This window comes from Anguilla anguilla, chromosome 7 (genome assembly GCF_013347855.1).
Source record: "Anguilla anguilla isolate fAngAng1 chromosome 7, fAngAng1.pri, whole genome shotgun sequence".
Classification (NCBI taxonomy): domain Eukaryota; kingdom Metazoa; phylum Chordata; class Actinopteri; order Anguilliformes; family Anguillidae; genus Anguilla; species Anguilla anguilla.
In genome coordinates, this window is record NC_049207.1 from 43868855 (window position 1) to 43893197 (window position 24343).

The 24343-nt window shown below is 44.5% G+C and overlaps 1 protein-coding gene across 1 annotated transcript in view; it reads left to right on the forward strand.

Annotated features, from left to right (window-relative positions):
* Positions 1–21526, forward strand: part of LOC118231056 (semaphorin-3C-like) — a 24197-nt gene extending 2671 nt beyond the window's left edge. Inside the window, exons 2-18 of the mRNA XM_035424492.1 lie at positions 2906–3075; positions 8638–8798; positions 10302–10364; positions 10871–10990; positions 11663–11753; positions 12076–12195; positions 12453–12595; positions 12808–12922; positions 13452–13521; positions 14792–14936; positions 15729–15951; positions 16402–16490; positions 17355–17396; positions 17641–17798; positions 19056–19126; positions 19378–19508; positions 19934–21526. Coding sequence (XP_035280383.1) covers positions 2937–3075; positions 8638–8798; positions 10302–10364; positions 10871–10990; positions 11663–11753; positions 12076–12195; positions 12453–12595; positions 12808–12922; positions 13452–13521; positions 14792–14936; positions 15729–15951; positions 16402–16490; positions 17355–17396; positions 17641–17798; positions 19056–19126; positions 19378–19508; positions 19934–20302 — 2250 coding nt within the window. The 5' untranslated portion in view covers positions 2906–2936 and the 3' untranslated portion in view covers positions 20303–21526. The remainder of the gene's footprint in view (positions 1–2905; positions 3076–8637; positions 8799–10301; positions 10365–10870; positions 10991–11662; positions 11754–12075; positions 12196–12452; positions 12596–12807; positions 12923–13451; positions 13522–14791; positions 14937–15728; positions 15952–16401; positions 16491–17354; positions 17397–17640; positions 17799–19055; positions 19127–19377; positions 19509–19933) is intronic.
* Positions 21527–24343: the final 2817 nt, after the last annotated feature.

Consider the following 24343-nt stretch of genomic DNA (forward strand, 5'->3'; position numbering starts at 1 on the left):
TTACCTGAGTTAAATGTGTAGTCAAATGCTCCAATTGATAAATTGCTGTGCTATTCAAGTTCTGAGTAACAACGGAAGCCAGCAGACCCTGCAGCTCTCCATGACCAGGACCACTGGCTCAAAGACATGATTTACATAGCATTAAAACTTCCATCCATGTTCATTTCATTCTTGACTCTCACCATATTAGATCAGCTAATTGTTTTTATAAATGTCTCAATTAGAAACTCATTTGTTCAATTAATCACTTGACTGCACTGTTAGAGTGCCTGAGCGGACCCCTGGAGGATACCCATTGAAATACAAGTTTAAATTCCTGCTTGTCACATAGTGGAGACAACTCATGGCCTTAGCCACGATGTCCGGGCCCAGTGTCGTCCACTGAGTGTGTGAGATACAGTGACACGCAGTGACTCGGGATTGATGTGACAGTGATACAAACTACCCCTGATTCATTCACAAAATATGTACTTATTGTCCCAATCTCATGATAACTTTGCAAATCTGCCGATGAACTTCTATTGCAACAACATGTTCTTGTGGGAAAAAATGATTGACCGTATTGGCACCACGATTGACTTACATTGAAATAGGTGGCTGAATGACCTATAGTGGAACCAACTGAGCTAAGAGCCCATTGGACTGTAGGGTGTAGATGTATAAGAGCTCACTGGACTGTAATGTTTAGATGTGTAAGAGTTTATTGGGCTGTAGGGTGTAGATGTGTAAGAGTTTAATGGGCTGTAGGGTGTAGATGTGTATGAGTTTATTGGGCTGTAGGGTGTAGTTGTGTAAGAGCTCATTGGGCTGTAGGGAGTACTTCTGTAAGAGTTTATTAGACTGTAGGACTTATATGTGTAAGAGCTCATTGGACTGTAGTGTTTAGATGTGTAAGAGTTTATTGGACTGTAGGGTGTAGATGTGTAAGAGTTTATTGGACTGTAGGGTGTAGATGTGTAAGAGTTTATTGGACTGTAGGGTGTAGATGTGTAAGAACTCATTGGACTGTAGGGTGTAGATATGTAAGAGTTTATTGGACTGTACGGTGTAGATGTGTAAGAACTCATTGGACTGTAGGGTGTAGATATGTAAGAGTTTATTGGGCTGTAGGGTGTAGATGTGTAAGAGCTCATTTGACTGTAGGGTGTAGATATGTAAGAGTTTATTGGGCTGTAGGGAGTAGATGTGTAAGAGTTTATTGGGCTGTAGGGTGTAGATGTCTAAGAGCTCATTGGGCTGTAGGGTGTAGATATGTAAGAGTTTATTGGGCTGTAGGGTGTAGATGTCTAAGAGCTCATTGGGCTGTAGGGTGTAGATATGTAAGAGTTTATTGGGCTGTAGGGTGTAGATGTCTAAGAGCTCATTGGGCTGTAGGGTGTTGATGTGTAAGAGTTTATTGGGCTGTAGGGTGTAGATGTGTATGAGCTCATTTAACTGTTTGGTGTAGATGTGTAAGAGGTCATCATGATGTTTCAGGGTAGCAGCTGTATGCCATTGTAGCTTAATGCTGTAGAAGCAATGTTCAGGAGGAATGTGCAGTGAGCTGACTGTACAATGAGGTCAATCTGCAGTAATCCGGGTTTGCAGTCAGATGGGTATACAGTGATCTGGGTGTGTAGTGATGGCTCCAGCAGCTGTACAGGTCTCCCTTTTATAGGGATCATCAGCAGTTCTGAAATACTGCCAAAGTACATTACTGCATCTGAGTTTTCCATATGTCTAATGCACAAACACACATGCACACACACATAAACACATGTACATGCACTCACACAAACGCACACACGCACTTCCAAACCCAAAACATATGTACACACACACACAATTCCAAACCCCAAACACATGCACACACAGACACACACACACACACACACCCGCACACCCGCACATACACACACATACATGCACTCACACAAACACACACACACACACATTCCTGGGTGAGCAGTAAATTCTGTCTCCACCTGGCCCCGCCCTCCGCCCATACCTGCAGCTGGAATCTAAAGGGGTGGGAGGGGGGCGGGGCTCTCCCCCCGGAGCCGGTTAATATTTTACCAGCCTCATGTTTAACACATGAGCCTGGAGACCTGTTACAGGAGAGCTTTATTTTTCCTTATGTATAAATCATGCTGCAGAGAGCTGAGGTGCTGTGGTCCCAGCCATGGACCCTGCAAAGCCTTTCAGGAGAAAGAAGCACTCATGCAGAATATGCACCTGTGGACCAAAGTGCAGTCTCTCAGACCTGATCCTATCTCTGAGTACCGCACTACAGCCTGTCTGAGCTGTTCTTTCCGATGATGCTATCCCTATTAAATGAAGACAAATGGCAGTGCACTTCTTTAAAACAACTTTTTATTTTAACAGTAAAAGCAGCAACGTTTCAGTCCGCTGCCCTTCTTCAGTCTGTGAGAGGCTCTGATTAAAACAACTTTTTCTGCTCTAATAAAACCATGCTGCAGTTTTGCATTGCATTTAATGTGTAATCTTGAGATTTTTGGAATGCAATCTCTTGGGCAACAGCTACAGTTAACCATTTAAGGTGTAAGATCAATATGTGGTTAGTGTGTTATTACATTAACTGTACATTCTAATGCTGATGTAACAATTACTACTGGTAATTTGAAAGCAGTGGAGTTCTAGAACATTCCAAAGAGTGTGCTTTTCAAAGAGTTAGAGGTTTTTAAAGGACAGGCACTAAATAAGGTTCTGAAAGAAATATGCTGCTCCTCTGTCTTGGCGAGGCAGTAAACCATGACTTTGAGCGCGATGTTTGTCATTTGTGATGTTGTTCTGGTCTGCATTCCTGTCTCCTTTGCTGGAAGTTGATTGGACAGCAGGATGTTGGACATCCGACCTGATCTCCATGGTAACACTGGCTCTCTGTGGTTCTGTTCTGCTTGTGTAGGCCTGGAGGCCTGGGTACGGTTCCAGCAGTCATGGGGTGGCCAAAGAGGGGCGTGGCCCAGTCAGCTGGGGTCACGGTGCGGTCAGCGGGCCCACTCCTCCTGCTCCTCTTCATCAGTGTCTCTGGATTCTCCCAGCAGCCCCTGCCCAGAGTCTTCCTGCCCTTCCAAGGTAAGGAGCAGGGCACTTCCTGTTTACGTCTCAGCCCCACTGGAGCGAAACATTAAATAACTATTACAGCCAACTGCTGTCAGACATGTGTAGGACAGCAGCCTGGCCAAGCACCCCTCCCCACTTTCCTATCTCTCTCTCTGTCTCACTTCCTCCCTGTCTGTTTGTCTCTCGGTCTCTGTCTATCACTCTCTCTCTCTCTCTCTCTCTCTCAGTCTCCCTCTCTCTCTCTGTCTTTTTCAGGTCTTTATTTAAACATGCAGTGTGTGTTATGCAGGTCTGGTAATTTATCATGTCATCTGTGTTATGTGTAGTGATGTCACAGAGTTATGCAGACAGGAAGGAAGCTACCGTGGAGGAAGTTCCTGGAGCTTCAGAGAGGGCAGAGTAAATGTCTTTGGCCGTTTTAACATGTTCTTCTGTACCTCTTCTGGAAACGTGGAAAACTGCAGATAAATATTCAATGGCTATATTTTCGGTGGCGTTCCCCCACAGTACAGGGGAACCCAAAGACATTTGGGCATTCTGCTGGCCCTCTTACCCAGAGCAGTTATTTATCAGTTTTTATCTTTTACATACAATCAATTTGCTAGATATGTATTTCAGGTGAAGGATTTGAACCTGCAAACTCAGGGACATGTCCCTAAACATTATAGCTACCGCACATTAGAGCGGCTGCACAAACCCATTAGGAGCACCTCTTCGGCGGGAACGTGGTGGGGTGTGGGGTATGGGTGGGCGTGCCTCAGGACAGATGCAGGTGGTGTGTTGGGGGGGGGGCGGTGTTATTTCATCTTCTCTGAAAGAGGAGGCTGAAGTTTTTGCTGTTGTGAGCTGCGAGTGAGTGAATCTCAGGCAGATGCAGGTTGTGAAATACTGAGGGAGTTTTGGAGGGTGTCTGCCGCTGGTCAGAACTCCTGAGTTTCTGTTTTTCGCTTCTGTAACTCTAGCCGGGGGTAAAGCGGGGTCGCCGAGTCTGCTTTCGCTTTGCAGGGAGCCGCTGTGTCCCGCATTCCTTCTCCGTTAGGTTAGCTCCGGTCCCCGATTGGCTCCGGCTACAGAACGGCCGGAGAGGCACAGTGATGAAGAGTTAAATCCACAGCTCCGGATCTCAGCGCAAAAACACATGAATAAGCGCCAGAACGTGGCTTCATCGTTCAGTAATGAAAAATAAGAATCCTAAAAACTCCAGTGCCACTGAGGAACAGTGAGGCTTCAGTGTTTGGTAAAAACACAACAAAAAAACTAAAAACGTTTGAAACATTCCTGAGCGTGGATCAGCTTCTATTGTCTGCTGTTGACAGCTTAATCTTAGCTTGCATTTAAGGGTCCGTTAAGCAGTCCTTGGCTCGGCCCAATCATTCGCTCCAAAATAAAGAATATTTCCCGTTCACTTTGAGCTTCAGCCAATCAGCCTTGTGGGTCGGGTCAGGTGACAAACTAACACGCTCATTGCTGGCTGAAGCTCGTACTGAAGTAACAACATGTTCTATTTATTTATTGACTTTTAATGAGTTCTGATGTAGTTTCCAACCCGAGATCTCAGAATATTTATCCTGGCAAGATAATATGAAAGGGAACCTTCCTTCTGCGATTCGTCTTCTGCTTCGTGTGGATGTGTGTGTGCTCTTGGTGGTTGTGAGTGAGTGCGTACGTGTGTGTGTGTGTGGACGTGCGTGTGCATGCATGTGTTCAGCTGAACAAGTAGGAAAAATTCTGTCACACAACTTTTCCTTCATTCCCTTCCTGTTATAATCCGATTGTATCACAGTGAATGGGAGCACCTGGTGTCCTTAAAACTGTTTCAGCTGAACATTGTGAGAAAAAACAGTAACTACCTGCAAACATTTTTGTGGTGAAAAGTCAGTGAAACGCCATCCAGGCGTTCAGCTGAAAATCCGGTAACATTTGGCAGAAAAATTAAAGCTTTCTAGCCAACTAGGACATAGCTAGGCTATATCCAGGTAAAATATGAGCTATATTCCTAGGCCAGTTAGGTCAAAATGTCTCTCAGCCTGGATTTCCACCCCTTGAGACGTATAGATTCTGGCTTTTGTGTCTTTGCCCCCTTCTGCACATAATGAGGGCAGAAATATGTATTCAGCTATTTTGTTTCTGATATGCACATGGGAAGGTCAATAAAGAAGACTCCATATTAAATAAAAATGGAGCTGATATTGACCTTAAATCCACCATAGTACTTTGAAGGAGAAAAGAAAATATTTGTAATAATTGAAAATAATTCCAATGTGTACTGTACGGATTTGACCTTTGACCCTGTGGACATTGCTGACTGGCAGCCGAGCTGGGGGTCAAATGAGTTTATTACAAATTCTGATCCATTCCACCACATGAGAGGAAGTCATTCATTTTTTCATCTTTTGGTATATTTTAGTGCACCAAAAGATTTTAATGACGCTGCTCTATGACACATTAAAATCAGCAATACTAATTATATGTAGAAGTCAGTTATAATTACATATTAAAATCAGTAATACAAAATGACTTATATGCTGTATTTGCATTATTTTTTTTCTTCTGATTCAAAGACTTGCTTAATATGTTAATTTGTCGGTCCGTCTATGTGCGTTGATGGAAATTGAGCTGTTCAGCCTGACCTTCTCTTATGGGCCATGTAATGAATCATATCTATGACCTCACCATCGCTAGGCAACATTGGGTCAGCCCTAGGACCTGACGAGCAGCAACCAGGCCATGGGCTAAATTTACATTTAACGTCACTGAAGTCTTCATCTGTCCACAGCAAAAACAACATGGCCGACAGTGCGCACAGTACTCGTCGTTCCAAAATCCTCCTGGCCCTGCATTGCCCAATGGTAAGCGTATCGTAGCCAATAACAGATTACAAGCCCATGTCACATGACCCAGTGACCATGTCCCCACACACGCCCTGCGTTTAAACACACATTTACAGCCGCAGGGGTCAGAGGGTCAGAGGAGGCCGGACGGAAGGTTCTAACAGGTGAAGTGGGCCAGGTGTTAATTAGGGCAGCAGAAGACACAGTCTCAGTTCTCATTGGCAGGGAACTGAGGACAGCATTACCCAGAACTGCTCCGTGTCTCCTGTAATTCTACTGCATGTGCTCAGACATTAATAAATTACCACCAGAGCACTTAGTGTGTTTTGTTTCTTCATGACTGTTATTTTTTTATTATTAAATATTGATAAATGATAATCATTGCAATTTACAGTACACTTAGGCAGGCACTCTTACCCAGAGAAACACGCACGGCTTATGAGTTTTTTAAACAAACAGTCCATTCATACTGCTCAATATTTCAAGGAAGAGATTGGCTGAAGTGAATTTTGCTTGCATGTATAGCAGCAGTGTTTGATTTCCGCAGCCTAGTTGCCATAACCACTATGCTACACCGCTGGCTCAGTGCCCCCTGCCCCCACCCCACCTCCCTCCTCAGTCAGCACATATCAGGAGCGAGCGTGTTCTCACTGTCTGTGTAAGAATGCAGGCAATGCGGAGAGGACCGACCCAGAGGCGCTCGTCCTGGGTGGTCTCCATCTCCTGTAGGGCATGGCTGCCTGCCGACAAGGCGGGTTGGGGGTGGGGGAGTGCGGGTGATATAAGAGGCCTCAGCACAGACAGGGTGTCCTGTCTGTTCCACGGGTTCCCTCATCAGAACCGAAATATCGCCGGTCACCCAGGAAGCAGCTTGCTTCTTTCTTCCTCCGAGTCCAGATCAGGTTCTTCCTCCCTGCCTGTCAAAAAACCGAGCACCCATGAAAGGGAATCTTGTCTTGACACGGTTGCTTGTTACCTCTCACACAATCAGTTCCACACACAGGTATCCGCATGCACACGCACACATATACATGCACACACACACACACACACACACACACGCACACATGCACACACACACACACACACACACACACACATACTTGCACACACACACGCGCACATATGCACATGCACACACACACACACACACATATACACACACACGCACACACACACACACACAGACGCACACACACGTGCGCACACTCACAGGGTGCCTCCTGAAAGCGTGGCTCCACAGTTACCTGCATGCGCACATGCTTTCAGTCAGGGCAGCAGTCATGGTCTGGAGGCATTAAGGGTGCACTGAGGCCCAGCCGCACATATCAATAATGAAAGACCCCCCCACTTCCCCCCCCATCCGCCCGGCACAGCCTAAGACACAAAAACATCAATCATTTACACGCAATGTGTTTTTGTTTTGCCGTTACGAAGCTGATTTTTCTTACTCTGTCAAGGACTACTTCTGGAACATTGAATGCGAGTTCAAAGCAGCAGGGGTGATGTTTTGTGAACTGAGTCGGTGCTTTCGTTTTCTGTGAGGTGTCTGTTATTGCAGCACTCGTTAGGTATATGAAGCATACGACGAGATTGCAATTCTGACCGTTGCTCGTAAATGAAATCCAGAAGAACATGCGCATTCAGTTCCTGTGAAAAGCTTCATATAAAATGGCTGTTATGACCTTCTTCAATAGAAATACAGCAATGGAAGTCATTTTTTTTATGGTTTGCAGTGTTGGCTTGCCTGTCCTTTGTTTATAATCACTTGCAACTGAAGCAGCTCACGGACCACTTATGGAAATGGTCTCATTCACTGCTGGTATGCCACATGTGTAAAGTACGAAATGAGCGACAAATACAGAAATCAGATGTGCGGAAGAGTCCAACTCAGCATGCACAGGACTCCGTGCAACTCTAAAAGAGTCCTCCAGGCCCCAGTAAGTGAGCATACTCAGGAATGCGGCCAATCCCCTGTCTAATATAGGGTGTCAGGGAATATCGTAACCTGTCCATCAATTACTTTATCTCAGGGAATATCATAACTTGTGCATTCATACCTCCTGATAAAAGGCATGCTCAAATTAAAAGCCTCAGTCAGTGTGAGGTATGTCTGTGTCCTACTATGAGTCTGAAGTAGTCTTCTACTCTAAGTGTGGGATATGTTAGTGTCCTACTGTAAGTGTGAGGTATGTTAGTGTCCTGTAAGTGTGAGGTAGATCAGTGTCCTGCTGTGAGTGTGAGGTATATTAGTGACTGATACTGTACCCATTCAGTTGTCTGATTGCAACCTACTGAGTCTGGTTAGCAGGTACCGTCTGCATGATTTGAATGGGTTGATTTTTTTAAAAATTGGGCTCCATTAAAAGGAATGATATTTGCTGTATTTGGTGGGCTTGTTAATTGTATGTTTTTTTCAGTACAATTATTGGGGGGGGGGCGGGCAATTTTAACTGTTTCCAACATTGGGGGGAACATGTCCCCCCTCCTCGCTTGCTACGCCCCTGTATAAGTCTGAGTTATATTAGTGTCCTGCTGTTCCAGAATCATTCAGGAAAGTCAAAAGGCAGAGGATAACTTGTTGTAAAAATGATTTGGTCCTTTGAGAAACAGTGTTCAGAAAGATGTTCATGTTCACAGGTACATGCAGTAATATGTGCATTCTGCATAACTGCAATGCTGCTGCATGTATTATAAACTAACTCTCTCTCTGAATGTATGTATTGCTGCATGTGGGTTACAGAGTTGCTGGCCTCCCAGTCCCTGCAATATTACAGTCTATCTGAGGAGCCCATGGATTACAGAATCCTGGTGATGGATGAGGATCAGGACCGTATGTATGTGGGCTGCAAGGACCACGCCCTCTCCATGGACATCAACAACATCACCCAGGGAACCCTACAGGTGAGTACCCTTAGCAACAGCAATACCCAGGGAACCCTACAGGTGAGTCGCATAGCAACATCACTCCAGGGAACCCTACAGGTGAGTACCCTTAGCAACAGCAACACCCAGGGAACCCTACCAGTGATTCCCATAGGAAAGGCATCACCTAGGGAACCCTACAGGTGAGTTGCATAGCAACAGCATCACCCAGGGAACCCTACAGGTGTGTGTTTATAGCACAGGTGTGTAATAATAGCTCAAGCGTGTGATAATAGCTCAGGTGTGTGTTTATAGCTCAGGTGTGTAATAATAGCTCAGGTGTGTGTTTATAGCTCAGGTGTGTGATTATAATGCAGGTGTTTGTTTATAGCTTGTGTGTGATTATAGCTCAAGTGTGTGTGTGGTTATAGCACAGGTATGTGTTTATAGTGCTGGTGTGTGTTTATATCTCAGGTATGTGTTTATAGCACTGGTGTGTGTTTATAATGCAGGCGTGTGTTCGTAGCTCAGTTGAGTGTTTACAGCACAGGTGTGTGTTTATTGCTCTGGTGTGTGTCCTAGCTCAACATTCAGTATATCCCCATAAGAGATCATTAAGTGTGTTATGCGTTTAGTTAATGCTCTCTCTTCAGGCTAGTCTGTATCATGTATCCCGATCCTGATTGAATGCACACTAATGAATATTGATGGGCTCAGCTTCATTGAGATGTGCATTTAATGCAAATGGCTGTGGGTCCCCGATGTCCAGATAATGATCCTAAATCGAGCAGTGGAGATGTTCCATTAGAGTAAACCCGCATGCATTACGGAGCTAATGTAAAGAGTTGAGGAGGCACTGAACGTGTTAGCCATTATCTCTAATTGTTACGCCGTGCCTGGATGCTATATTACGTTTGTGTCCTGCTCAAGCTGAGTGTGTCAACAGATGAGTCCATTTCAAACATTCTCAGTGGCTCCATTTGCGGGTTAATTACCAGGTGAATTCACAGAATCTCTCTAATTGCGAGAAGTGGCCAATTACTCAACCTACAGAGGGTGTGACTGCAGGTTCACTTGCACAGGATGCTGTGGTTTTATGAGCTAATTTAATACAAGTGAGTCATTGTGGGCAGACTGAGTTTAACTCTGTTTTAGCAACCCAGAGGATGTGGTGTACTTCAGCAGGTTTTCAATGCGCTTGTTAAACATGGATGTTATATTGAAATTTTCCTTTTGGTTTTCTGGAAAAAGTGCATCCTTTTGGTATCTTCCAGCGAGAGGTTTTCTCTCCTAAATGATCTATAGTATCTGCGAATGAAATTATAATCTCTCTCTCTCTCTCTCTCTACCTCTCTCTCTCTCTTTCTCACTCACTCTTGGTCCCCCCCTCTCTCTATTTCTCTCTCCTGCTGAATCTCCCCCTCTCTCTCTCTCTCTCTCCCTCTTTCCCTCTCTCACTCTCCTGCTCTCGGTCTCCCTCTCTCTCTATGTCTCTGTCTTTCTTTCCTGCCACCCCCTCTCTCTCTCTCTCACCCCCCCCAGGTGTTCTGGCCAGCTTCCAGCAGTAAAAAGCAGGAGTGCCAAATGGCAGGGAAAGACCCCACGGTGAGAGGGATAGCCGCTGTTACCGTGACGACCAACCCACCTTATCTCTGCTGCCAAGCGAAGGAGTAAATGAGTGGAAGAATGAATGCTGTGGGAGGGTGAATGTGTGAATGAGTGGAGGAGTGAATGCCTTGCGGAGTGAAGGAGTGAGGGAAAGAGTGAACACAATGGGGGTAGCTGAGGGGTTTGTTAGAATGACCCCCCCACAGGCTCAGGACCCCAGTTCTACTGATGGGTTTGAACTTTCCAACAACCACAAAACCAATATGTTACAATGCTGTGGGTATCAAACACACTAGCATATGGAGCTACGGCTGCTGACTGTGTACAAAGAGCCAAGTTGCTACCACCTCCTCTGGTGGCTAATTGATCCAATTATTGCTTGAGTAACTCATTGATTGACTACAGCCAATGGCCTAATTCATTAAAATACTGATAATAGGTGATATGGCAATGGCAGTACATCTCTCTCTCCCCTCCTTGCCCCCTCCCCCCCTCTTTTCCAGCATGGCTGTGGTAACTTTGTCAGAGTTATTCAACCCTATAACAGGACTCATCTCTTCATCTGTGGCAGTGGTGCTTACAGCCCTGTCTGCACCTACATCAACAGGGGTCGAAGGCCAGAGGTCAGTATGAGATCTGTCATCCTCCTTTTGGCTGCATCCTGTGGGCCTCTTGAGGTGTTCATCCAGTTAAGGCACTGTTCCAGTGAGGGGCAATGTGGTTAGCAGGCGGGGCAGTGTGGTTTGCTAACGGTGCGATGCATAGCCTAATGTTGAGTTAATGTTCACACTCACAAATATTCCCCACAGACCAGTCAGTCAGTAGAGCCCAGAGCTCACTAATGTTTCCCACAGGCTGGTCAGCAGAGCCCAGAGCTCACTAATGTTCCCCACAGGCAAGTCAGTAGAGCCCAGAGCTTACTAATGTTCACCTCAGGCCAGTCAGTAGAGCTCGGAGCTCACTAATGTTCCCCACAAGCTGGTCAGCAGAGCCCAGAGCTCACCAATGTTCCCCACAGGCTGGTCAGCAGAGCCCAGAGCTCACTAATGTTCCCCACAGGCAAGTCAGCAGAGCCCAGAGCTCACTAATGTTCCCCTCAGGCCAGTCAGTAGAGCCCAGACCTCACTAATGTTCCCCACAGGCCAGTCAGTAGAGCCCAGAATTGCTGTGTTTCATTCACTCACCAGAGAGTCACTGAAGAAGGAAATAGACACGCTGTATTTAAAAACCTGTCTGTCATTGGCTCTCCCTTTGCTTGCTTGTCTGTGATTGGCCCTGCCTCTGTTCTGCTGCAGGACCAAGTGTTCTATGTGGACTCAGAGGATGAGTCAGGGAAGGGGAGGTGCTCCTTCAACCCAACAGTCAACACTGTCTCAGTGATGCTCAGTGAGTTATCTGCTCCCTCCATAACTCCTCATACCACCCTCACCTTTGTCTTTCTGTTTCCCCCTTTGCCTGTGTGTGTGTGTGTGTGTGTGTGTGTGTGTAACACCCCTTACCTGTGTGTTTCTGTTGCTTTCTTTACCTGTGTGTGTGTGTGTGTGTGTGTGTGTGTGTGTATGTCTGTCTGTAACACCCCTGGGGTCTGGGGCTGAGTGAGTGGCATTTGGGGGTGGGTGAGTGGGGTTTTGGGGGTGAGTGGCTGGTGTTTGGTGCTGAATGAGTGGGGTTTTGGGATGAGTTTTACTCAGCTGTCCCTCCTGCCCAGACCAGGAGCTCTTCTCCGGAATGTACATCGACTTCATGGGAACAGACCCCGCCATTTTCCGGAGCCTCACCAAGAGGAACGCCGTCCGGACCGACCAGCACAATTCCAAGTGGCTGAGTGGTGAGGAGAGATCAGAGATTAAAAACTGATGCTATGTCACTCCTCTCCTTTATACACTTTCATTCTTATCTAACATTTATACACTTTAGGTCTAACATTTATATGGTTTAATCTTATGGCAATTTAATTAAATATTTTAACTGTAATCTTTAATGTTGTGCAAAGCACGGAATTCTGTATATTTTTTTCACTGCTGTAATAAATGAATAAATGAGAATTCCACAGTGGTGTTGAAGTCTTGCTCCTGGTCTTTTCAGAACCCATTTTCATCGATGCCCAGCTGATCCCCGATGGCTCTGACCCGAATGACGCCAAGCTCTACTTCTTCATACGGGAGAGGATGATGGACAACAGTGGCAACACCAAACACATTCACACCATGGTGGCGAGAGTGTGTCCGGTGAGAGTGTGTACAAGCGCATATGTGTGCGTGCGTGCGTGCCCTGATGTCTTTGATAGTGTGTCTCTTATATACTGTATATTACATTTATCATGTATTTGCTGTTTAACTGGTACATAAGTGCTGTTGGGCTTTGTAGTTCTTGTACTGGGAAAGCAGATTCATGGCTGTCAGCATGACTAGTGGAATGAGTCAAACTCTCTGTCTCACAGAATGACATTGGCGGTCAGCGCAGCCTGGTGAATAAATGGAGCACCTTCCTGAAGGCTCGGATGGTCTGCTCTGTGGTGGAGCTTGATGGCACGGAGACGCACTTCGATGAGCTGGGTCAGTGAGATGAGCGAACTATCCTCCAACCATCATACAACCATCCTACAAACATCGCCCATACCATTCATCAAACCATCCTCCAAACATCCAAAAAGTCATCCTCAAAATATCCCCCAAACCATTGCCTGTACCATCCTACAACCATACCCCAAACAATCCCTCAAACCATCTACCAAACCATCTCCCAAACATCCTCCAGCCATCTTCCAAAGCATCCCCAAAAGCATCCTCCAGAGATCCACCAAGCCATCCACCAAACATCCTCCAATCATTCCCCAACCATCCACCAAACCACCCTCCAACCATGCAACAAACTGTCCACCAAAACATCCACCAAGTGCCAACTGTCTGTGAGCCACCTGTAAACTGTCCACCAATTAACAACACTTACCGCCCGCCCCCAATATGAGAGTTTTTTCCCTGTATTAATCATGGTGATCTGTTCTCTCCTGGCAGTGGTTTCAGCTGTGGAGGAAGTGAAGCTGTGATCTGGTTTTTAATTCTAAGTCTTTCTGTTCTCTTCCAGAGAGTATATTTTTACTGGAAACCGAACATCCCAAGAACCTTCTGTTGTTTGGGATTTTTACATCCACAAGGTAGGTCAGCCGCAAATCCTGTTTCCACTCTGGAATCTGACTGCAGTGTATGATGGATGTCAGCACTGCAGGGCTTAATGTCCATAAGGAAACACACATGTTGTTTAAATGCCAAATGTGTAAAAACACCTTAAGGGGTGGGAGGGTTATCCCGTGAAAGCCGTAGGTCTCAGAGCGACGGTAAAGTAAGTTTTGTGTGACTTCCACGCAGTGACTGCGCAGCTCCGTTTGTGAGATTGCATGGTGACTGCACAGCTCAGCTGGTGAGAACATGCAGAGACTGCGCAGCTCAGCTTGCGGGAATGCGCATTAAAGGCTGCTGCAGCAGCAGGCAGTGGACAGTTCAGGCTGTGTGCTGATGTCTCCTCAGCTAATAGAGTATTACAGTTATTACAGTCAAAGTTATTAGTTATTACAGTTACAGTTACTTAGCTGAACGCCTTATTAAAGTTAAGAAGTATTATAATACCTCTACTATTATAATGTATTTGTGTGCGACACTGAGGAATATCCATAGGCCATGATTTATAATGTAGGGAGTGTGTATTTATGACTTTATTATGTTTATGAGCCCAGCGGCCTCTCGGTTGGGAGAGGTTGTGTGTTCGGACTGTTTACGAGCCCAGATCGGCCTTGCGGCTGGGAGAGGGCGTGTGTTCTTTGCGCCGTCTCGTGCCCATATAAAGCAGCGCTGCAGCCGCCCAATGAGGTATTCCGTCCGCAGCCAACGCAAACAAGGGCACACCACATTAGTCAGAGAGTGTGTTTCTTCCTCTGCCTGTTCGAGCGCTCTGTGTTTGCCCTGCTCGCTGAGGCTTTTCCGCTATTGACGCTATTATTCCAGCCAAACCGCGCACTCCCGCTAGGATCCGGTTCCTCCGGCGCCTCCTGCAGGAGCGTGCCAGTGAACCCTCCAATATCTTATAACTGGGAAATCCAGAAACACAGCCAGGGCACTAAGAGAGCTCCGTTATACAACACAGGAAGTGCATTCTCTTCCTCGATGGCTCTGACAGGAAAACCATACTTTGTCCCGCCGGTTCTAACAGGAAGTGCCTTCTCTGTCCCGGTGGCTCTAACAGAAAGTGAGTTCTCTGCCACGGCAGCCTTGACAGGAAGTGCTGTTCTCTATCTTGGTAGCACTTACAGGAACTGCGTTCTCTACCTCGCTGGCTCTGACAGGAAGTACATTATTTGCTGCAGTGGCTCTGACAGGAAGTGCATTTTCTGCTCCAGTGGCTCTGACAGGAAGTGTGTTCTCACTCCTCAGCTCCGTGTTCCATGGCTCAGCGGTGTGCATGTACAACATGGCCGACATCCTGACCATCTTCAACGGCCCCTTCGCCCACAGAGACGGACCCAACTTCCAGTGGGTCCCGTTCCAGGGCCGGATCCCCTATCCCCGCCCTGGCACGGTGAGTCCTGGGGGACCCAACATTGAGATAATGATGATTTATGATTTTATTTTCATTTCATTTCATTTTTTTTGGTTGGGTTATCCATGTATTTCTCTCTCTCCCTTGAATGAAGCTGTGAATGCCTAGCTTTCCTCCTGTACAAGTGCCCTGTCACTTAAAACCATGTTCTTCACCAAACTAGCTGAGGGGGGGCAGCACTGGGCCTTCAGTCTCAGCAGATATACGAAAGGTTGCTTGGTGTTTTTATATGCTCACGTACTCTCATACATTAAAATACAAATGGATGAACTCACGTGGTATGCTCTCTGACCAGAACAGGGCTCTGAGCTGGACGTAATTATCTCCATGTTGAGCTGCTCAGTCTGCGGTCCGTGTAGCTGTCTAGTGCCATCCTGAAGGGTTCCAGTGACACATTATGGCTTTTTTTATTTTTTACTCTTGTGTTTAAGTGACATAAATCAGAACAGGATGTTCCCCCTCAGGCCCGTGTTTAACTGGGTCCATCTGAACCAGTCTGTTCAGCAGCTGAGCCCCTGATGGCATTCCCTCCCCCCTTATTTGAACTGCGGGACAAAGAAAAGGAACAACTGGAATCAACCAATTACAGCTCACTGATCTGTGTAGTGACATGCAAATCAGCCAATCACAGCCAGTTGTACATATAGGGAGAAGTGCACCAAAGCACAACAGACAAAGCAAGCAAAAAATGAAGGCCATTATCGATCTTAACTTGATGGACAATAATCCTTCAACAAAGACAATAAATGTAAATTTGAATTTTACCCATAGTGCCCTGGGGGAGCCTTCACCCCCAGCCTTCACTCCACTAAGGAATTCCCGGATGAGGTGGTGACGTTCATCAGGACTCACCCGGTGATGTTCAATCCCATCTACCCCGTGGGCAGGAAGCCGCTGGTGGTGCGCACGCAGGCCGACTACAAGTACACCGCCATCGCCGTAGACCAGGTGACCGCGGCCGACGGCCGCTACCAGGTGCTGTTCCTGGGCACAGGTAAATGAGAGGATGGCATCGCCTGAGCTCCACACGGTCACCTAGCTGATTGGTTTAGTCATTGGTTGGTTTATTCATTGATTGCCTGAATGATGATTGATTGATGAGTTCGTTGATTTCTTTTCTTTAATTGGTTGTATTGATGTATTGATTGATTGGTTACTCTATTGATTGGCTTTCTTGGTCTGTTGATTTATCGATTGTTTTCTTCATTTAATGATTGAGTGATGGCTGGTTGGCTTTAATGATGAGTTGGTTTATTGATTAATTGTCTGATTGATTGATTGATTGACTTTATTTGATGTGTTGTTGATGATTGAGTGATTGACTGATTGATTGGTTAATTCATTGGTTGTTTTATTGATTGATTGATAGATTGGTTAATTGATTGACTTTATTGATGTGTTGTTGATTGATTGGTGGATTGATCGTTTGAGTGGTTGTCATCAGATAGAGGAACGGTGCAGAAGGTGATCGTCCTCCCCACTAATCGTTCACTGGATGAGGATCTGATCCTGGAGGAGCTGGAAGTATTTAAGGTTTGACCTCGAAATTTTCCATGTAGATACCACACCTTTACATACCTTTACAGCAAGGACATACACACCTTTACAGCAGAGATTTACATACCTTTACAGAAGTGATTTACATACCTTTAAAAAAGAAAGATTCACATACTTTTAGATATGTACACACCTTTACATGAGAGGTTTACACAGATTTACAGCAGAGATTTACATGCCTTTACAATAGAGATTTATTCACATAACCAGGCGATATATACACACATTTACAGTGGAGATTTATACACCTTTACTGCAGAGATTTACAGACTTTTATAGTAGAGGTTTACACACATTTACAGGAAATATTTATACAACAGTGATTTACACATGTTTGCAGGAGAAAGAGTTACACTGGAACGCAGTTCCGTGTGTTTGCTTTTCTAAGCTCAGTCTTCTGGAGTGCACTGAGTGCATTTATGCATCTGTGCATGCACGTGTGTGTGTGTGTGTGCGTGTGCATGTGCGTGTGCATGTGCATGTGCGTGTGTCTGTGCATGTGCATGTGTGTGCATGCATATGTGTGTGTGTGTGCATGTGCGTGTGTGTGCGTGTGTGTGTGTGTTTGTGTGTGTGTGTGTGTGTGTGTGTGTGTGTGTGTTTAATGCTGTGCTATAGTAGGACAGGACCAGGCATTTCCCTGGGTCTGATCACCAACAGCTGTCTGTGCTGCTGGACTACAAGGAATGTTCTAGATGACTGGCAAATGTGTGATCTCTATTTGATCTCCCCGCACTAAACATGCTGCAGGTTTTTGCTCTAATAAAACATTTGGTCATGTGGGTGGAAATCACAGCAGAATATTTCCATTTGACGTCTTCCTTTCATTGTCTTTTCCAGAATGAGGCTCCAGTGACAAATTTAAGAATTTCCTCTAAAAAGGTTAGTTAATGTGATCATCATGTCAGGATGTTGGTTCGATCAGAGTGATGTTGATTTGTTCAAAGTGATGTGGATTTGACAGAAATGTGGAATTCATTCAGTCCCTTCAGTGTTGCATAATCCAGTGAACAGTCCTGTTCTGCTCTGAAATCTACATAGGAAAGCAGAGGGGTTTGTGTGTGTGTGTGTGTGTGTGTGTGTGTGACTGTGTGTACTCACAAGGTTAGCGCTGTTTCTGTTTCAGCAACAGCTGTATGTGAGTTCGGAGTACGGGGTTTCCCAGGTGTCTTTGCACCGTTGCCATGCCTACGGCACAGCATGCGCAGACTGCTGTCTGGCCAGAGACCCTTACTGCGCCTGGGATGGTCTGACCTGCTCACACTTCTACCCCCTGGGCAAAAGGTACAGCTGTCTCCCCTTTAAACCTACCCCAATTACCCTACATCATATAAGCCCCTTACTCTCTGGGCAAAAAGTGCTGCGATTGCACCATAATACTTACCTCAGTTACCCTACATCACTTAAACCACTTACCCCTGGAAACAGATACAGACCACCTTTACCCCAGTTACCCTACAGTACTTACTGTATCGCTGAGCAATCTACTGTAACAATAATCGTAAAAAAAAAATTTGAGCCCAATAACAATCATGGCCACCATGTAATGTATTGCTTTTCTGTTAATATCTTTTTCTTTTTCTGATGCCATAGCAAAAATCTAAACTTCAGAGGTCACATGAAATGCTTTCAGGGAAAAAAACAACACCGCTGATATGTATTGGGTGTTGATAAGACAGCCAATCAGCAGCAAGGTTGTACAACTTCCATGTGATCATGTGTTGCGCTTTGTCAGTCACATGCTGTAAGCCCTTTCTGCTGATTGGCTGTCAACACCAAAAGGATATCAGTGGTGATGGTTTTTTGCCCCAGAAGCAATTTGTGGAGCCTCTGAAGTTTGGATGTATACTACCCTAACTGCATCAGATATGATTAAAGAAGAAAAACAAGAAATTTGATATGCTGCATAGTGGCAATGATTGATTGTTATTACGCTTCAAATAAATTTGTTAATTATCAATATAGTTTATCACCCAGCCATACTACTCAGCCTGCTGCACACTTCTACCCCACACAGCCCACATTCCTACCCCACAGGGAACGGGCAGGGGGTATTCATTTCTCCATGTGTCCATGTCCAACATTTTGCACAGAGTGAATTGGACAGAACCATTGTTATTCAGGATCACTGTGTAATAGTCCAGCTGTAAGGCTATTCTGTGTTATTCACTACTAAGCTTTCCTACTGCTCACTTTGCTGCAAATTTTATTGCAGCAGCAAGAGTTGCTCAGGGTCCAAGTTTAGTTTGGTTTGAGAGCAAACCTCTGCTTCTTCTAAAATTCTGTTTTTCATCATTCTTGGCCTCTTGACTGCCTTGCTGAGGAGCACCACTGTGAAATGTGTCTCACACAGTCAGACGCGTCCAACGCAGTTTCCCCGCTCACTTGTTGACATAACCTGTTCTTCATTTGGGACAAAAACCTGCTAAATTGAAGTGTAAAACTTTTGTTCTGTGTGCCTGTATTTGTATGTTTGTGCTCACATGTGTGCATGTGTGTGTTTGTGCGTGTGTGTGTGCATGTATGTGTGTGTGAGCGTAGCAGGAGAAGCAGAAGGCAGGACATCATTCATGGGAACCCTTTGACACAGTGCAAAGGATTCAATCTGAAAGGTAAGATTCACACCATGTACACCAGACATAAACACATACATGCTAGCCCATGATGCTCCACTCCAGAGGTCATGTGACCCCAGCTTCCCTGTTAAACACAAAGCCAATGGCCCAGCAGCAGGCCTGTAGTGCTGTCCAGCCAATAATATCTCTCTCTGAGCACTGAGTCTATATATATATGTATAAGTGTGTGTGTGTGTGTGTTAGTGTGTTTGGGTGAATTTGTGTGTATGTGTGTGTGTGTGTTGCAGAGTACAGGAATGCTGCAGAGATGGTGCAGTACGGCATAAGGAACAACACCACCTTCCTGGAGTGTTTGCCAAAGATCCCACAGGCCTCCATCAAGTGGCTGATTCAGAGGGACAACGACCGGCGGAAAGAGGTGGAGTTTCACGATGACATGACCGCTTGTGTTTTTCAGTGCACTGTTCGCTGGTGCATGCTAGTGCAGTTTATAGCACAGTGCATGTCAATGAGCTCGGTGTCTTGTGCTGTATGTTGCCACATGTTTAGCACAGTGTGTGTTCATTGGCACAGTGTGTAGCACTGTGTATCTTACTTTGCAGTGTAGGCTAATTTGCATGGAGTTCAGCGAAGCCTTTAAGAGCAGGGTTTAGTACAGTGTTTGTTGATTAGAACAGTGTTCAGTGCAGTGTTTGTTATTTAACACAGCATTATGTTAATTAACACAGTGTTTAATGTAGTGTTTGTTGATTAGCACACAGTGTTTAGAGCAGTACATGTTATTTAGCGCAGTGCTTAGCGTAGTGTGTAAGTGTAATAAGCGCGGCGCGCGTCTCTGCGCAGGTGAAGCTGAGTAACAGGGTCGTGTCCACGGATCACGGGCTGCTGTTCCGCTCGGTCCAGCCCATGGACCAGGGCCTGTACTACTGCCTGGCCACGGAGAACAGCTTCAAGCGCACGGTGGCGAAGATCCGCCTGCGCGTGCTGAGCTCGCTGACGGACGGGCGGGCGGCCCCCCCGCCGCCGCCGCCGCAGCCCGGGGTCCTGCAGGGGTCGCTGAGCACCAGCGAGGCGCTGGCCATGCAGCGGTACTGCAAGGAGCAGCAGCAGGCCCAGCGGGTCGGCCCTCTCCGGGGGGACCTCGCCAAACTGAAGAAGATCATGGAGCACAGGAAGAGCAGGAGCCGCAGAAACCCGCCCACTCCGGACTAGGCGGGACAGTGGGTGAGGCTGGGGGGCGGGGCTGGGGTTTGATGGGGCGTGGCTTGGGGTTTACCTGGGAGGGGCACATGTAGACAGACACATGGGCACGCACACACATACACACACACTCACCTATAGATGCTTTCCTGATGTCTTTTAAAGTTAGTGTGGTGAGTTCATAACTTTGCTCAAAGTTCATGGTTATATTTACAGAATAATCACCGCTGATTCACTGTTCACTCACACAATGTGAATGTTATTTCAAATGCTCAACCAGGGGTGTCAGATCTTATCCAAAAAAGGCCAGAGTGGGTGTAGGTTTTTGTTTTGGTCCAGCACGAATTCTACTTGGTCTTGATTGAAGACCATGATAAATTAAAGTTAATTAGGTGGATGTGCCATAGTAACAGAATAAAACAAAAACCTACATCCACATTGGCCCTTTGAGGACCAGATTGGACATCCCGTGCAAAATCTACAGGGCTTTTTACAAATGAAATGAAATAAGGTATTTCAGGTCCTGTTTGATGACTTATTAGTATCATTATTTCTATAGAGAATGTCGATAAAAGTGAAATTGCAAGTAATCTACAAAAAATGATCTGTGTGTGTGTGTGTGTGTGTGTGTGTGTGTGTGCGTGTACTTTAATCATGCACACTAAGTACTAAAAAATGAAATTAGTCAGAATGAGTCAGCTGTGCTCGGAATGTACGAATGCTTGGGTATTCCCAAACATATAAAAATGCACGGAATTCTCTCCACATTCACAGATTAATAGCACTCACATACAGGTGTAAGTAATCCTCTTATTCACACAGTCCATGCTGAAATTTAAGTTAAGCAAAAAACTTGACCAAAGCCCTTAACTGTATAAGGAATATATACTTTCTAATACAGTAAGTGAGGGCTTAACTGTGTTTAGCTAAAAGCAGACTCAGCTGGATGAGGAAAGTATTTTTTTCATTAGTGAATTGGAACCTGCACATTTTGAAATAGTGTTTTTGAAGAATCAGAGGACTTCATTATTTCTCTTGTAATTAAATATTTTCTCTGGAGGAGGTAGAATTTCTGTCACTTTAATTATCTGATTAAAGGTTCTTCTCTGTGATAAAGCATGTTTTGTCTGACATAATCATACCCTCTTTCTTGTTAGACTTATCATTATATGAATTATGAGGCTTCTGTCATTTGAAATGTATCACACAATTAATAAAAAGCTAATATTGCACTTAGATATTCCCTGAGTAATATTAGTGTTTAGTGGCTAACTGCTATCATAATGTCATAATGCATGTGTTAAACTTGAACGTGACACGTCTAATTCAATTATTACTCATTTAGATCATTGTGCTTTTAAACAGTAGATTAAGCAGTAATGAAAATAATAATAATAATAATGATAATAATAATAATACAATATAGAAAATAAATAATAACCAAACATTATAATTATTATTATTATTATTATTATTATTATTGTACACTGTGTGATATTCCCTGTGGTTTGTTGTATTAGACAAATTGTTAGTATTTGTACAGTTTTTGGTGTGTATGTGTTTGTGTGTGTGGGGGGGGCGGGTGAGTGGGTGCGTATGTTTGCGCGTGTGTGTGTTGTGTGTTGTTGTTGTTGTTGTTGTGATTTGTGTGTCATCGTGTAAGTTTGGATGTATTTTTGTTTTTTTTAATTTACAGTATATATTAAATCCTGTATATAATTTAAGAACATTTCTTCAGGTGTTTTAGACCAGATCTGCAAATTGCGGATTGTTTTCTTTTTAACAGTGTTTATTGTTAAATGTTTCCTCTTTACAGTTTACATGGTTTGGAAGATAAAATTTACTGTTTTAAAATTAAAATAATTTGCAAAGTTGTTTTTGCTTATTTTAAAAGTTAAAATTTTTTCAATGTTCATGTATTTTTATTTATGAATGTAATATTATCAATGCCTGATAAAATTTTCATTAAAATGAATATGAATTTGATACATGCCAGTTATCTTGTTTGAAAATGGATTAGTTCCAGGTGCAGTTTTTGGATCTGCTACGAAGCTTCTGTAAATCCTGAAGGGGGAGGGTACATGCCTGTGTATTGCCAGCTGAGGGCGCTGTTGCCTGAGGAATATTTAAAGGCGCTAAACATACAGGGTTGGTGGTACTGGCCTGGTAACTGATTTTTTACATCTGACACAATATTTGTATGGAATTGCAAATTTCCCTTATAATTAATTGAACAACTACTCCTGTTTTCTCACGGTGATGTTATAGTGAAATAATGATGTAATTATATGCAAATGTGTCAATATTGTGTAGATGAAACGTAATTGTGCTTGGTGTCCTCCCACTATAGTTTGTACTGTATCTTACCATCTGCAATAATTGCATCATGTCTTTCATTGTGACATTAGTCTTTGAATAAGACAGGAAAATACAGGGGGATAAAATTTTAAAGAATCACTGAGACTGAATTTTTATTACATTCAAACTATTAAAAATACATTAGGAAAGAATCTACACAGTTTGAGTATAAAATCCATCTTTTATTGAATAGTAGTTATATATAGTATGAGAAATCAGAATTCAAAGGGGGGACTTCTATGGTGCTGTTCTAGTGCAGGAATCCCAACTGGTACTGACTGTGTCCCACAGCTCTGCAAGGACAGGGAGGGTTCAGGCCACTGGGATCTCATGCTGAGATTGCCAGGAAGAGTTCAATCCATTGGGATTTCACACCATTAGAATGTTCTCTGTCCTTGACTCTAAGGTACTTCCATCCACCACCTGGACCTGAAGCATCAGCAGCAGAGCAGACCAGTCCACCATCTACCTGTGAGCACTTAGCGCCCTCTAGTGCCAGATTCTTATTATGACTGTTTTGCTATTGTCTTAACCCGGGATCGTTGGCTTCAATAGTACGGTAAAGAATATTAATAATAATTTTAAATTATTGTTATTATAGAAACAATCAAAGGAAGGAAGGCCCAATTCCTGTATGGGCCATGCATATTTCAATGTACAAAAATGTGTTTGTTAAAGGTAATTACAGCTAATACTAGTTAACTGTGTACTAATGTTATACTACTATAATCAGAGATAAGGGGGAACAAAAAATATAAATATGGAGAGCTAAGAATTGATGATGTGCCAGATAGGAAAGGGAAATGTTTCCAGGCTCAGGGGGCTGGGGGATGTTTCTGAAGACCCCCCAGGGGTCCTGGCACAGCAGTTTGCCATGTTCAGGCAGTAAACACAGCAATCAGGCCAGCCCAGAGGATCCTGTCCTAACGAGCTCTGCGTTCCTAACGAGCCGGTAATTGATTTGCTTCGTTCATGTGTGGGCTCCAGTAGCACTGGAGGTGCTGAAAGTGCCATCATTAATATTCACCTGTGAGTCTGCTGCTTGCATCTGTAGGGTGCTGATGGTTTTTAATGTACTGAAACACAAATTCAATCAAGTCACACACACATAAACACATTTACTCATAAGCTCACACATACAGTACACACTCAGAAAACTCATGCATACACACAAACACATTCATTCACATGCTCACACGTACGCCGTCACAAACTCATACATACACACACATAAACACATTCACTCAAACATACACACTCCCAAACTCACATACACACACACACACACACACACACTCTTACATAGCCAGATCAGTGTGAGACCATATGAATCTAACAAGATCTGTGGGGGAGCCTTTTAGCTGAGTCTTTTTCCTCCTGTGTTCATCGGCAGTAGCTTTGGTCCATCTGCAGTGGATGTCAGGACAGGAGTTGAATTGTGGTGTCAGACAGAACTGTGGACCTGAGACTTTATCAATGGCAAGGCAGCAACCACAATCAATGTAATGACCCCAAAAATCTTTATAATAGTTTTTCACGCTTAATTACAAAATTACAAAGTCCCACAAAAAGTACTTTGCCAATATGACATGCACTATGATAAACACAATCTCCTAGTTGTGTGATTGTTATGATACACACTCTTATGATTGTGCGCTTGTTGTAATAAACACACTCTCCTGGCTGTGTGTTACT